Source organism: Culex quinquefasciatus, chromosome 3 (assembly GCF_015732765.1).
Source record: "Culex quinquefasciatus strain JHB chromosome 3, VPISU_Cqui_1.0_pri_paternal, whole genome shotgun sequence".
Lineage (NCBI taxonomy): Eukaryota > Metazoa > Arthropoda > Insecta > Diptera > Culicidae > Culex > Culex quinquefasciatus.
Genome location: NC_051863.1, coordinates 185,317,302 through 185,332,392, shown reverse-complemented (window position 1 = coordinate 185,332,392; position 15,091 = coordinate 185,317,302). Strand labels below are relative to the sequence as shown.

At 34.5% G+C, this 15,091-nt stretch overlaps 1 protein-coding gene across 6 annotated transcripts in view; it reads right to left on the bottom strand.

The window, feature by feature from the left end:
- Nucleotides 1–15,091, bottom strand: part of LOC6039439 — an 88,356-nt gene that overhangs the window by 10,570 nt on the left and 62,695 nt on the right. For 4 of the 6 annotated variants that reach the window (XM_038261984.1, XM_038261986.1, XM_038261983.1 and 1 more), the window contains 2 exons: nucleotides 2,380–2,601; nucleotides 1,943–2,059 (listed from right to left, as the gene is read on the bottom strand). In XM_038261984.1, coding sequence (XP_038117912.1) covers nucleotides 1,943–2,059; nucleotides 2,380–2,592 — 330 coding nt within the window. In that variant the 5' untranslated portion in view covers nucleotides 2,593–2,601. The other 2 variants (XM_038261981.1, XM_038261985.1) reach the window with 2 other exon arrangements.

Here is a 15,091-nt window from a genome sequence, read left to right as displayed (position 1 = left end):
AAAATACGAAAATAATCACAAAAAACCGTATTTTTCGAAAATACTTAAATTGGCTTAATCTGCAATATGGGAAGCATACAAAACATACAAAAATGTTTTTTTTAAAAAGGCTGTTTGTACTTTGCAAAAAAAAAAAAATGATAAAGGTGAAGAAAAAACATTAAAACTTTAACTTTGTTGATATCCATTTGGAAAATAATGAGTATTTGAGTTTGAAAGAAGTACGGAATTTAGCTTAAAACTTTTTAGTATTTGAAACTTTCTACAAAACCAAAAAAATATATTCTTAGTGTAAGCATTGAAAATTAAATAGGTCAATTTTAGAAATAGTTTAAATGTGATATCTTCCGTTATTTAAAAAAAAACTTTTTTTGTAAAATTCTTACATCAGGACAACTTAAAAGTAATATTAAACTTTAAAATAATCTTGTAGGACTCAGTACAGAATGTTTTATGAAAAAAGTTCGCACAAATTAAAAAAAAAAACATTCTGATTGCAAATTATGATTACCATTATAATCATAATAAATTCTAATTATTTAAAAAAATAAATAAAATAAAGTTAAAACTCAAACTTTCGACATGACCCAAAATAGGTCGGGGTCAGGATGTGTTATTGCCAAACTGATAAGATATTTATTTTTTATTTAGGCATTAGGGTGGCCCTTGCCATGTTAAGGTGGTCCCAAAAATTACATTTTCTAAAAAAGTTCAATTTTTTCATCATTTTTCGTTGCGCTTTGAAAAATCTGAAAATTAACTATCTTAAGCAAAATGGCTGAGCTTTAAAAAATTTCAGCGATGAGCTAAACGTTTTTGGGACTCATATTTTGGTGATGCTTTTCAAAAACATATTTTTTTTACGTTTTTATGCTGTTTTTTTTTTTTCAAAATGCAATCTCAGAATCCTGTTTACCTGTTAACAAACTACTCCGATATTAGATAAGGGATTTTAAAATTTTCTGGAAATATTTTTTTTTTCCTAAAAAAATCCATGAAAAATCATTTAATTTGCGTTGAACAGTGCCAAATTCGCTAAAAATGGCAATTAGTTATGCTTTTATGGAAACAAGTTTTTCGCCATTTATAAAAAAAATTTTTTTGAAAGTGCCTTAAATTGGCTAAGACCACCCTATTGGTAAAATAAGTAACAAAAACTGTGCAAAGAAATTTTCTAATCAATGCATGTCCATTTTAAAATTTTGAGTTTAGACTTTTACATGGAGTTGTTTTATAAAGATTACAATTCTTAAAAAATAGCAAGTTTCACTAATCATCAAAATTGATGAAAAAAATGAGCATATAAAAAAACACATAACAGAAAAAATTGGATCTGTCGAATGTAACGTAAAACAAAAATCAATTTCAAACGCTTTCACCAAGGGGCCATTCATAAATCATGTGATTTTTTTTAAATGTAAAATTCATCCGGGGCTTCATGGTTTACCGATGCTTCCCAAACAAATTTCAAATATTTATTCAAAATTTAAAAAAAAAGAATCCATGTAGCGTCACACAATCGTTAACCGCCTCCTTTCTAAATATGTTTCATAATATTTGAATAACCCTTACACGGAGAAAAAAGAGTTCCAAAAATCGTGAACAAGTGTTCATGAAAATGGGAACCTCGAACAAAGTGTTCGAATTTCATGGTACGATTTTGAAAAACGTACCATGAAACTTGAACACTTTGTTCGTGGTTCCCATTTTCATGAACGCTTGTTCACGATTTTGGGAACTCTTTTTTCTCCGTGTAGGCAAAATACATACAGCTTTATTAATTATGAAATTGCCACATATTTTAACTCTTTTTCATGTTTCTTGTCTAAATTTGGTTAAATTAATTTGTAAAAATTAGGAAAATTGTTAAATATTTTAATACTTTGTTAGTTTACAGAGCTTAATAATTAGACCTACAAAACGAAAAATTCTCAAAACTCACCCTCCAAAAGTACCGCCACAGCTGCTTGTCACTGGGGTGGCTCGGCGTCCGGACGCCCTCGAACGGGCCGAAGCGCGTCCCGCGCGGTATCACGCCCGTGCTCCATACTCCTTCCGTCTGTTTGGATTTGATTTTTTGATTGGAGAACATGGCCAAAATTAGCAAAAAACCCGTACTCGGGGTGTGATGAGGGGAAACGGTTGCAAATGTAAAACAGAAATTAGTCAAAGTTCAACGTTAATTTAGGTTCGATTTTTGGGATGACTCAAAATTAACTGAAATTTGATGAATTTCACATTTTTTTTGAACTCGATCAATATCAGATCTAACAGTAGGAACATTTGTAGGGTTCCCAGCGTTCGCCCAGAATTTTAGGCATCGCTAATGCACCACAATTTTCTGATATTGATCGACTTTAACTTCAACGGAGTACTCACCGTCGCCGTCGGCGTCGACAGCACCAGCGAGGGCTTCAGCGTGAGGCTCCGGGGCAGCGTTTTGTCGGCCCGGCCCGGGACGCCCTTCTCGCAGGGCACATCCGGCACGATGTACACGGCCAGCCGCTCAAAGTCCTCCTCGCGCATCCGCGTCACGTCGTAGTCCTGCTGGACGTTCGGCGTCACGCTGCGGGGTGGTTGCGTTCCGGCCATGGTGATTAGCTGGAAAAACGAGACAAGAGGAGAACGGCTTCGGTTAGTCTACTTGCAGGGGCACTTGTGTGTTGCAATGATGACGACGGGGAAGTGAAACTTTTCGCCTTTGTTGTCTCAAGGTGAGACGCGAGACAGAGACAACGCGAGACCAGACACCGTGCTAGACACTGCTCTGGATGCGGGAGAAAATCAAGGTCAGCTAGCGATGGATTATGCAACGGCACCCTCTCACTCTCACACACACACACTCCATAACGTGGCGCAGTGCATTTCCGTGCGCGTGACGCCATAAAAACGGGCTGACCTTTGGGCCGAGGATTGCCTAACCAAAGGCGATTTGCATGCGAGCGGAATTGACTACCTTAAGGCGCGCCCCGTCAAGCAGGAAATCGCGATTTTCACCGCGGAGTGGGTCGTGAAAGTGAGAGGCGACCCCCCACAGTCACACACACACGACCATGTGTGTGTGTGACGCTGGCATGCACTTTTTCCGCCCCGGCCCACAGCACAAACGAAAGTGAAATATCAAAGGTCGAGTAAAATTCCACAATCACACAGGGCACAATCTTACACCAATCTTTTTTAATTGCGCCCGAAGGTAGGCCGTGACATTTAAAGGCGCCCGCAATTATGCAACCGCCTTAGCTTAGGCAACCCGCCACAAAGCCACAAACTGCACTGTCACACTGAAACTACACCGAAATCACTTGTTTGAGAAATTCACCACTAGATGGAGCTGCTGCTCGGTGGGATGCTGTTGCAGCATTGCGGGCGCACTTTCGGGACAAATGATGATCAACCGTCATCGGCGTCGCCGTCGTCTGAGAGCTTCATTCACACACTTTCTGTTATAAAGAGTGGGAAGTAGGGGCGGGGGGACCCGGAATTGAAGGCGCATACCTAAAGAGATTGTGGGGAGGGGGGGCAGTAGGGAAGCCGGAATCACAACCTTTCCCAACGTAGCCTACATTGAGGCGGGCGAGCTTTGTGGAGGCGATGGAATTTGCTCTCGTGAGAGAACGGATAAAGTTTTTTTGAGAGAGGATTTGTTGCGTTGAGAGTTGTTAGGGTGGTACTAATATCCTTAAAAAATGTAGTTTTTTTCACAACTCAAATATTTTTTGGTTACTAAAATTTACAATTTAAATTGTCAAGCATATATATAAAAAATTAAAAAAAATGTTTAAAATTGAAGTTTTTTTGATTCTCAACAAGCAGTACAACACAGCTTACCTCAATAAATAATTTTATTTGCCCATAAATTTAACTCAAGTGACGACCACGCACTTGTCACTTTTCCGGGATGCATCCAACGAAATCGATGCATTTTCCCATAAATTTTCCCCACCTTCATTCTCTCTCTCGCACCAACACAACCACAAAAATCTCCCTCAACCTCGATAATTTTCTCAATGAGTGAGTGCCGCGCCGTAGCCTTGAAATTAAACATTTGGCTAGCAAAATTTCAACCTTTTTGCCCTCCCACTTTCCCCCTCCCCAACTAATTTTTCCCCTCATAACTCTCGAAAGTGTGGTCCGAGTCGAAAAAAATTTTCCCACTGCAGTGGGAAAATGCAATGAAGGCCCTTCCTGTTTTGTGGCGGGCCGCGTCTGCCAATTTTCCATCTCAATCCATCTGGTTTTCGCTTTTCGCGCCCTGCCCGGTATTAAAAATAGCGGAAAACTTTACTAAATTTTGTTTTGCGACACGACCAGACTGAAATAAGTGACGCGTTTTAAATTTAGAGCTAAAATGACCGGCCGGTTAATTTGAATCTTGATGCGTTTTTCGGTTCTTTGTGGGTTAGTACTGTGCATTGGGTGCATCCTTTTAAGTTAAAAAAATAACTAACGAAATAATTTTATTTTTGAATAGTTTGTGCATCTTATCTATCTTAAAATGCATCACAATAAATTGACAGCATAAACATTGTTTTTTTTAACAATTGTATATCTGGTTTTATCAACGAGCAAACTACCCAAAAACGCAAAGCTGTCCCATGTGCAATTGTGTGGAAATGAGAAAAATGCTTTTTAGTTTTTATTTGTGAAATCTTGTTTGAATTTTTTCTCGGTCAATCAGTTTTTTTTTTCAATATGGAACAATCATGCGATGATTTTTCCGTATGAAACGAAAAGCCTCAACTAAAACAAAAATACCTATCTCGGGATCTAGAGAACAAAGAACTAATAAGTAATTGGAACCATTTGGTCCGAGTTGTTCAAAAGTGTTAAAATGTCACATGGGACAAGTATGCGATTATGTTCAGAATAAGTTATGTTTTTAATATAAAAAAATGCAAAATTTTCCCATGAGAAATTTTAAAATTTTTTGTTGTCTATGGCTGAGAAAATCAATCGAAATCGACCCTATTTTCTTTGGACAAAGAGATAAAATTTGGAGATGGCTGAATCGTCCCAAGTGAAAATCATTTTCGCTAAAATGTCCCAATGCAAACAATTTCAAATAATTAGACGGATGTAGGTATGCATTTTCAGTAGACTATGGTAGGAAAAACTTTGAACGCGTTTTTCTCAACTGCTTTAAAATGCAATGCATATTGGACAAATATGCATTATGGGCAGTGAACTTTTGCAAATTTGGATGATTTTGTGTTCTTTGATTAAAATTGGATTTAAGATGAAGGCCAAACAATAACTTAAAAATTTCAAGATATTTTTTCAAATAGCAAACTCTGTTACAAAATCTTTCAGACATGATTATTAGACATGTATGTTATCCAAAACGGTAAAGAAAATTAGACTTTAATGATAATCATCAATTATTATTTATTTATCAATTTTAATGTTTCAAAAATCAAAGGAATATTAAACCTTGTTGATTTTTAGATAATCAAATTTAGAAAATAACTGATTTTTTTTTTTTAAATTGGGCAGTAGAGGGTTAACATTTGCTGTATAGATAAAAGTTTAATTGTAAAATTAAAACGATTCGCTGTTTTTATTTCTATTCCAAAATTCATTCCGTGAATGAAAATTATGTAGGTGCATACCGTACCAGCCACCCCATAAACGATGTTTTGCGGGTTGCATATTGGTAGGCATTTTCCTAGCGTTCCCAAATTCTATTTGTTCAAATTCGTTAATTTTAGGTCATGGATTTTAGAAAAATAAACAGGACTATATTTTATGACAAATTTAGTTTTGAGCTGATGCTTTTTTTAATTTGTGGCTGATTTTGATAAGATTTCGACAAGAGGCTTCTTTTTCCATAATTTGAAAAGCAATCGTGGAAGTTTTTTTTTTTTATTCTGAGTAGCTAAAAATATTTTAGTATCTAGTTCAATAAAAATTTGCTCAGGCTATTGATTACAGTTGCATGATATGATTACTGTCTGAAGATTGCAAAATATATTCATGACTTCATGATAATATTCAATCACAAGATTATTTTTATTTCCAATTTGTTGTTTGAAATTTCAATGCATAAAATTTACGAAAATTGGCTCAATATGTCCAAACATGAAAATAAACAAGTTAAAAGTGGCATTTGAGCTTGTTTCCAACCGATTGCAGACAAATTGTGAATATTAATAAGTTGAGTCAGGAAAAATACATCCTCAGCAAACAAAAAGGATGGTTATATTAAATATGGCGAAATGTCAGATTTCGTGAAAAAAATTAGTAGTTTTACATCAAGCACAGATGAAATTTTTATAAGTTTCTGATAATTTTACACTTTCACACATTATTTAGGTAAAATAACTAAAAAAAGCTTTATTCAACCTTACAAAATACAACTATTTTAATTGTTGAATTATTACGGTAATAAGGTAAAACTGCTCAAATTAAAGGTTATATTCAACCAACCAAAATTTTCCAGTTTTTAAAATTTATGTTTTTACTGAGTTGGACCACCCTAATCGTCACACAGCAAACATTCAGGATTTTACTTTGAATCGTTTAAGTTGATAACAAATTTTAATCTTAAAACATAAAAAAAAATATGAAAAAAATATTTAATTTGGATTTTTTAAGTAACTGAATAAAATGTAAAAAGAAAATTCTTCAAACAAGAATTTTCTTTTCAAGGCCAATACATTCAACTTAACTAAAAATTTAGTGCATTGAAATTAATTAAAAAACTTCATGCATGCCAACTTCATGCAAAGGTATGAAGTAGATTTTTTTTGTATAAAATAAATTGATCAAAAATCTATTTTCAGCCAATGCTGAATTAAAAAAAAAACATTGGAAAGAAAACTCTTAAAATTTCAGAAAAAAAAATCTGAGTTGGAAGTTTGACTTGTTTTATGTGACTTTGCCAATGTTTTAAAAATTTAACTTTTTCTGAGATCAATTTAAGCTGCGGTTTTCAGTGCAAACGATACTGGTATCATTCAGTAGTATAAAATGTGAAAACAAGCTAAAAATTTAAAAAGTTGCAGTAAAAACTTGTAAAAACTTAACTCTCTACAACCCAACCCCGCCTTAAGACGGGCTTCGATTTAAAAAAAATCGCTAAACATCATTTTTTCAACAAATTTTTGATGTTTAAAAAGCATTGGAAAGGAGAACTTTTAAAATTTTAGAAAATTTATGGGTTGGAAGTTTTACTTGTTTTATGTGACTTTGGCAATGTTTTGAAAAATGTAATTTTTTTAGGGGTCAACTTTGGTTGTGTTTTTTACTAATATTTCCTATACTTTAAGTAAAAAGAAGTATGCAGTAATTTTTGTAAGTGTCCCAGACTATGCCTCTACGCATTTTATTACAATTCAAATGATAATGGTGCCATTTTATAGCAGAAAGTATGAAAAACAAGCAAAAAAAAAATAAAAAGTGACTGTAAAAACATGAAAAAATTAGATAAGCAAAATGTAATGATAGGAGGTGGTAGAATAGGCCAAAAACTACCAAAATCAAACATAAAATAAACAAGATAAATGCAAACTAAAATACTAAACATTAAACAAGAAATACATAAAACATGCGAAGTCAAGTTTTTCATAGAAAATAGTTGCTTAAATTAGAAGGTCATTTTAAGCAACTTTTATTCTATGACACGGGAAAAATAAAAATTTTCGAAAAAAAATCGGCAGTAGAGGGTTAAAAGTCAAAAGGTAATGATATAGGAGGCAGGAGCATAAGCCAATTGCAAATTAAAATACTTAAAATGAAAACGAAAATATTCGAAACAAATTGGCGTTAGAGACTTGATGTTATAATAAAATTTATGAACATGAAAGATGTATTCAGCGTTTTGTTTCCAACGAAAAAATCTAGAAATTTCAAAAACCCTCACCTCACGGTCCGCAATGAAGCTGAACTTGGCACCTTTTTGACCAAAACCCTTTTGCATCATGTGATCGCACCGTGCTAAACTATTCAGCTTAAGGGGGTTGACTAATCCGGGTGTGCGTTATCTCAGTATGCGGTAACTGGCGCGCCAACAGACATTTTTTCCCCCGAACCTGTCTCAAATAGGTCCCCCAGATAAATTTAGCCCCCCCCCCTTGGGAAAGTAAAATTTCTCTGTTACTAACTATTTGCGGGAGGGAGCGTACCATTTTACTTTCCTTCACCGATGGTCGGCTCTCGTAAGCGGTGGTGTGTGTCTCGGTATCGTGTGCAAACAACTTTCAATTTATTGATCGATCCCTTTTCGGAAGGGAAAATCATCTTTTTCGCCCAACACAAACGGGGGAAAAAACTTCCCGATTTTCTCGCTCGATCTCTTTTCCTCTCACTCACTTTGATACAAAAAGCCATAAGGATGCTGCTGGTGAGAGCAAATTTTCCAACCTCCTCTTGTTGCACCACCCACGTTGCTGCATCCCAGTCAGGACCCATCCTGGACCTCGCACACAGCATCCCGCAAACTAGGTCAGTAGAGACATCGAAATCGACTGCCTCTTTGTGGTGGTGTGAGTCGGGAAATGCCAGAGAGAGAAAATGAGAGCAGCTCGCAGACGCAGACTGCGTTTTGGGGTTTGAATAAAGTATTTCCACCCTCACTGTACGGGTTTCTGGGGGGGAGGCTAGGGAAGAAGGATGTTGGCAGGAAACCCGGAAAATGAGAGCTTTCGGGAAAAGTGGGTACTTCCATTGGAGGGTGGGAGCGTTTCTGGATGCGATCGATTGTGTAGAGTGTAGCGTAGGGTGTCTGTTGGAATGTCTTTGTGGGGCTATTTATTTTGTGATTTCAAATTAAATATGTTTATTGACTTTGATTAACGTATCAAATCTCCGATTTGTTTAACGCTGAACGAAAAAAAAATGTCATTTAACCATTCTTTGTTGGTGTCTCTGAAAAGTAGGTTTTGATAGCGAACAACTGCAAAAGTGAAGGGAATTGGTCGGTAAGCTAAGTGTGCTAAAAGTTGGTATTTTTTCCCTATTTGTTTTTTTATTTTCATTTAAGCAGAACAAATAAACATCAATAAACTCATAGTCTAAACCATAACATAGTATCCGTAAATGCGTAAAAATTCTAAAATTGTTATAAAATTTGTTACGAAAAACACCCTTTGGACAGAATTATAGGACAAATGTTCATGAATTGAGTCAATGAATCGTTCAAATCAAAAAAAATGTTGAAAAGTATAACTTTTCCTAACAAGTGCTGAAAAGTTCAACTCTTCAGCATCCATTTCAGTGCTGAAAAGTAGAACTTTTCAGCATTTGTTTTGAAAAGGGTTACTGTTAGATTCTATTATATTTGATACAGAAAAGTAGGCTGTTTCGTCGTTCAAGAATGACAGGAAAAGTACACAGCTAAAAATGTAGTAATCCAGCTGCGTGTAAAAGGTCTGGGTGTAAAATAAATATTGCATTATTTTATGCAATTTTATGTGATTTTACACCCTGAAAAATGTAGCCCACCCATCAGTATGGGAGACCTACTTGACCGAAATGTCAAGCTCATGTATGCGTTTATCCATACAGCTTTTCATCGGTCTGATGGCCGAGTGGGCTAAGGCGCCAGTCTTTTCTATTGGTGCTGGGTTTGAATCCCGTCGGTTGCAACTTTTTTTTGTATTTGCAAAAATGTTCATGCAGTGTGTAATATTAAGTGTTTATTTTGACGAAGGTGATGTGCATGCTTTTGCATGCGATTTCACCATCGGATTTTTTGCTGTGTAAGTAGTTTCACGACGGGATTGCAAAAAAAAAACTTTTGAGTGGATTGCAATTTAGCAGCTGTCCATACAAAAATTATGCATGAAAATTAAAAAATCTGTATCTTTTGAAGGTATTTTTTGATCGATTTGGTGTCTTCGGCAAAGTTGTAGGTATGGATAAAAATTACACTGAAAAAAAATTATACGCGTTAAAAAATCGGTGATTTTTTATTTAGCTTTTTGTCACTTAGACTTGATTTGCACAAAAACACATTTTTTTTTATTTTTTGATATGTTTTAAGGAACATTAAATGCCAACTTTTCAGAAATTTCCAGGGCCTGCAAAAAAGTTTTGAACGAGTTATAAATTTTTGAATCAGTACTGATTTAAAAAAAATTAAAATATTGGTCGCCAAAATGTTTTAACTTCATTTTCCGATGTAAAATCCAATTTGAAAATAGTCGCAGTTTTTCATTTTTTTTAATAATTATTGCACATGTTTGCCTACTAATGAAAAAAATATTTTTGAAAAGCTGAGAAAATTCTCTGTATTTTGCTTTTTGAACTTTGTTGATCCAACCTTTAGTTGCTGAGATATTGCCATGCAAAGGTTAAAATTCATGTAATCTAAATCTCACCCAAAAAACCCACCATTTTCTAACGTCGATATCTCAGCAACTAATGGTTTGACATACAATGTTAAAATATGAGACATGCGTGGAACTTTCCGATCTTTTCGAAACCAATATTTTTATAAATTTCAAATCAAGACTAACATTTCAAAAGGGCGTAATATTCAAAGTTTGGCCATTTTGAAATGCTAGTCTTGATTTGAAAAAAAAAATAAAAAAAAATTCAAAATGATCAGAAAATTTCACAAATTTTTCATATTTTAACATTGTAAATAAGATTATTTGCTGAGAAAATTGTGGGTTTTTTAGGTGAGACTTAAAAAACATCAATTTTCCTGTTTTGAAACTTGTGCATGGAAATATCTCAGCAACGAAGGGTCGTATCAACAATATTTAAAAAAGCAAAATGTAAAAAACGGTGCATTGTATCAAAATTTCACAAGGTACTTTTTCATTGCAAATTTGATTTTACATCGAAAAATGAAGTTGAAAAATTTTAGCGACCAGTATTTCGATTTTTTGAAAAAAAAAAAAATCTGCATTGATTAAAAAATTCATAACTCAGTTGAAGTATGTTTTCCCATTCTGGAAATTTCTGAAAAAATGGCATTTTATGTCCCCGAGCAGACTGAAACAACCTGGGAATAATTTTTTTTTGATATTTGAAAATACTAGGCTAATAACATTTTTTGTTATTTATAACAAGATTTGTTATTCAACGTTATGAAATTTTTGTTATTGGATTGTTATTGTAATAACAGAATAATAACACTTTTAGTTACTCTTCGAACGAATATTTGTTATTTTTCTTGTTATTTTAACAAGTATTCCGATCATCCCAATAACATTTTGAGATATTCTTCCATAACAAAAAATGTTATTCTAAAGTTGTTTTGGCTTTCAGTCAATATCAGACCAATAAAAATTTTTGTTATGATAACATAAACTGTTATTCAGCTCTTTTGCAAAAATTGATTTTTCAAGAAGATTCCATAACATTTTCCGTTATTTTAACAGTATTTGTTATTGAAATGGCATGAATTTAGTTATTACCGTCTGTTCGGGATATCAGAAAATGAAAAACATGAAAAAAAGTGTTTTTAATAGCAAATTAAGCTTTAGTGACAAAAAGTGAAATTAAAAATCACCAAAAAATTTTTTACCGTGTACCATTTTTTTTCAGTGTAGTTCAACACGAAGACATAATATCGATAAGAAAATTCCTTTAAAAGATGCAGATTTTTGAATTTTCATATATCATTTTTGTATGGACAGCTGTCAAATTTGTATGGAAAATTATATGGACAAACTAATGATGCAAAATGGCTTCTTTGGGCATACCGAAGGCATCAAAAAAGTTTTAGCCGGATTAAAAAATACAAAAAAAAATCAAATGACCGAAATCTCAGAGAATTGCTCAATTAGGAAAAGAAATCATTTATTTTCCGACAAAATCCAAAGCAAATTCAATACAAACCAAAAACAAGTTGGGCAAACACCTAAAAAAAACTAACTACCTCAGTGATTGATGCCTTCCTCATCAAATCAATCGCAAAAGCTTCCTGTTTGTATTTGATTGCGCCTAAATGTATGCAAGAAAATCCTATCAAAAAAAGCTTTGCAAAGGTAGTTTCCGTAGGTCGACTGTCGAACTCTTGACAATCAAGTGAAAATCAAATATTTTTGGTTTCTTCCAAAATATTGTTTTGTGTTTAACTCCGAAAGCGCCCTACCAAACCTGTTAATGTACAGTTGGGACCCCAACCCAGTCCAGATAGAACAAATCCGGTCAGTTTAGCAAGTTCCAGACTAAAGGTTTGTTTTATTAGGTTCATTTTTCAAGTGATTTTATAGCTATTCCTCTGTGAGGTAAATAAAGTAAAAAAAAAAGACTTCAAGTTCATTTTTTGAAAATTACTTCACCCCTCTATTTGATCATTCCCTGCCTCCGTCTAGCCAGAGTTGACATCCGCAAGCTGTCTGTCTAGTTCAAGCGGATGTGCACAGATCGCAGGTTCGGTTACGCAACACCACAGTCTGTACACGCAGATTCAGCATCATCGTCGTCGTCGCTGCAGTGCAGTGCATCTACCCCGTACGCTGCGATCGTACGATTTTCACTGTCAATATCACACCCTCGGTGAAGATCATCATCCTCTCTGCGGCTGAAATGAACTTTGTTGGTGGCGGAAAAACTATTTTAATTTCGCTCGTACTGCCATGACCTACGTTTCGTATGATGTTATTTTCAAGAAATTTGCTGAAATTTTGTGATGAGTGACGTTCTATTTCTTGGCGATGACGAATGCAAAGATTAATTTCCATAATTTTTCGATTTCAAAACAAGCAAAAAAAAAATCTCTTATCAAGTATTGCATCTGCAATTCTAATCAACGAGAAGAAGAAAAAAACACTTGTCACACTCTGTCGCTGTTCAAACTCGGGAACACAAAAAGTGCATCCATTTAGCGATTCGTAATAATTCTAAATCAACACAATCAAGCGCGCGCGAGCGCATCTCTCGCGCGCTGGAAGTCACGATAGGAGGAAGAGCGCTCGGACTAGCTTGCTCGTACGTACAGTGTAGTGCGACTAGTGTTTGGTCAGCCTATAATTAGGTGCAAGGTTAAAGTCGCACATTTATGCGGTAGTGCCGGCGAGCTGTTTTTTGTTTGGCGGCATGTTGTTTTTTTGTGCTCAGTTGGGATTGTCTCAGAGGGTTCAAATTTTCGATATTAATTGACAAAAACAATTAATTTCATCCGTAACAAATCACAACAGCAAAGTTGTCAAAGCTAATCCAGATTTTGTTCGAAAAAGATTTCCATTTGCCGGAAATTTAAGCCACTAATTTCATAATTCAATTTAATTCAAGAATTTTTAAGTCGTCTTTCAGACATAAAATGATTTTCTTTCTGATAGTCTCAAAAGTTTGAAATAACTTAAGTTTCTGTTCAAACACAATATTTTGTATTGGCATATGATAAGCAAGCAAGTGACCGATAGTGCTATTTAAACAGCTCAAATTACTTAAATAGAGTCAACCAGGAGCAAACTTTCCTCCAGCATTCAACAGCAAAAACGTGAGCAAAGTTGAACGTACTTTAGCGCTTATTTTTTGTTATCTTGAAGGTAGTGAATTTTGTACTACAAAGTTTGAGGATCCATTTTTAAAGTTATTAGGACAATGCGAATTTTACTTGAAGTTTATCCAAATTTTAATATTCAAGGCTCCAAATTTTTAAGTCCTTTTAGGAACATTATAAAATTTTACAATCATCAATTAGATATTTTTGGAGTTCAACCATAATGAAGCGTGTTATATTAAGCAAGCTAATTACATAAAAAAGCCGGAAAAATTCGAAGAAGTTAATTTCATAGAGATCTTGATATATTTTGAATAATTAGTGGAAATTTCCCTCTTAATTATGAGGAGCGCTCCAAGTTTAGAAAACATTCCTTAACAACAACAACAACAAAACACATTTCGTAATAGTTTTGCCGAGATGAGCTCACAGTAGAAAACCACGTTTTCCGGTTTCACGTTGCTGGATTGAAGGTAAACATTTTAAATAGTTAGACAACAGAAGATTGGAGTATTTTTGTTTATTTTAAACTAATAATTTCATAACCAACCTTGAGAAAGGATCACGTGAAGCAAATTCTCGTTTTCTTTTTTGTTTTGTTGGGTAAAGTTCAAGCTTTGTCCAGCAAAACAAATGAATCTCGATAAAACTCTGCTATTTTTATAGCACACTTTATCAGAAATTCCTGATATCAATCGCGCAACCATATGTTAAAATTGTTTACACTAGAAAAGCGCAAACAATAACAACAAACACTACTTTTTTTGAAGAGCCTCCCCCCTCCAATCGATTGCCTGGTCGGCAAAAATCAAACGAACCAATTTCTATTTTTTTCCTGATCATTACGTCACAACTCACACTAGCTTTTTTTTGCTCTACGCAAATCGAGAGTGTGTTTGGGTAGGTCCCGTCGTCGCCGACAATCAATAAAAGTTGGCGCTCGCACTCACACTTTGATATCTTACAAGACGCAATGGGGTGGTGGGTTGTAAAATTGTGAAGAATGGGAACAGCGGGGAGGGGGTCCACTCAATTGAAGGCTACTGAAAAGGGGTTTTGTGCCGGCCGCACATCATATCGGGAAGCCGTTTGTTAAACATACAGATAGGCACACTTACAAACACATATGGATGTAGTCACAGTTCGTACGCGGCACTAACAATGGTTACACGTGACTTTGGGGTGGGGTAACCCTTGACTGCCTAGTAAAACAATATTTTTTCTAACTTTTTTTTAACTTTGATTTTGTTGATTTTGTTCAAATTTCAAATTTAAAATCTCATAATAATTCAAATTCTATGATTCAAACAAGAAATATTGAGCTGTGGAGTTTTTTGGAAAAGGTCCAATAAACCAAATTTCCAGTTTATTGCTTTTTGGGTATTTTTGAAAACGCCTTGAGTCAGGGGTATTAAAAACACTCAAGATGCAAAAACTAAAAATTTGGTTTATTGAACTTTTTCAAAATAAAAACTCCAGAATTATTCACAGATGTAAAGCAATCAAATTTAATATGTTTTGTTAGAATTTTCATTTGTTAAAACCAATAAATTTAGTCAAACTTATTTTTGGTCACACTGTTCATCTACAAAAAAAAAATAAAAAAAGTAATTTTAATAATCGTTTTTAGTACAATTTAGACCAAAATGTGTTAACAGTAGTTTAGAAATGCACAGTGTTCAAGATTGAAAA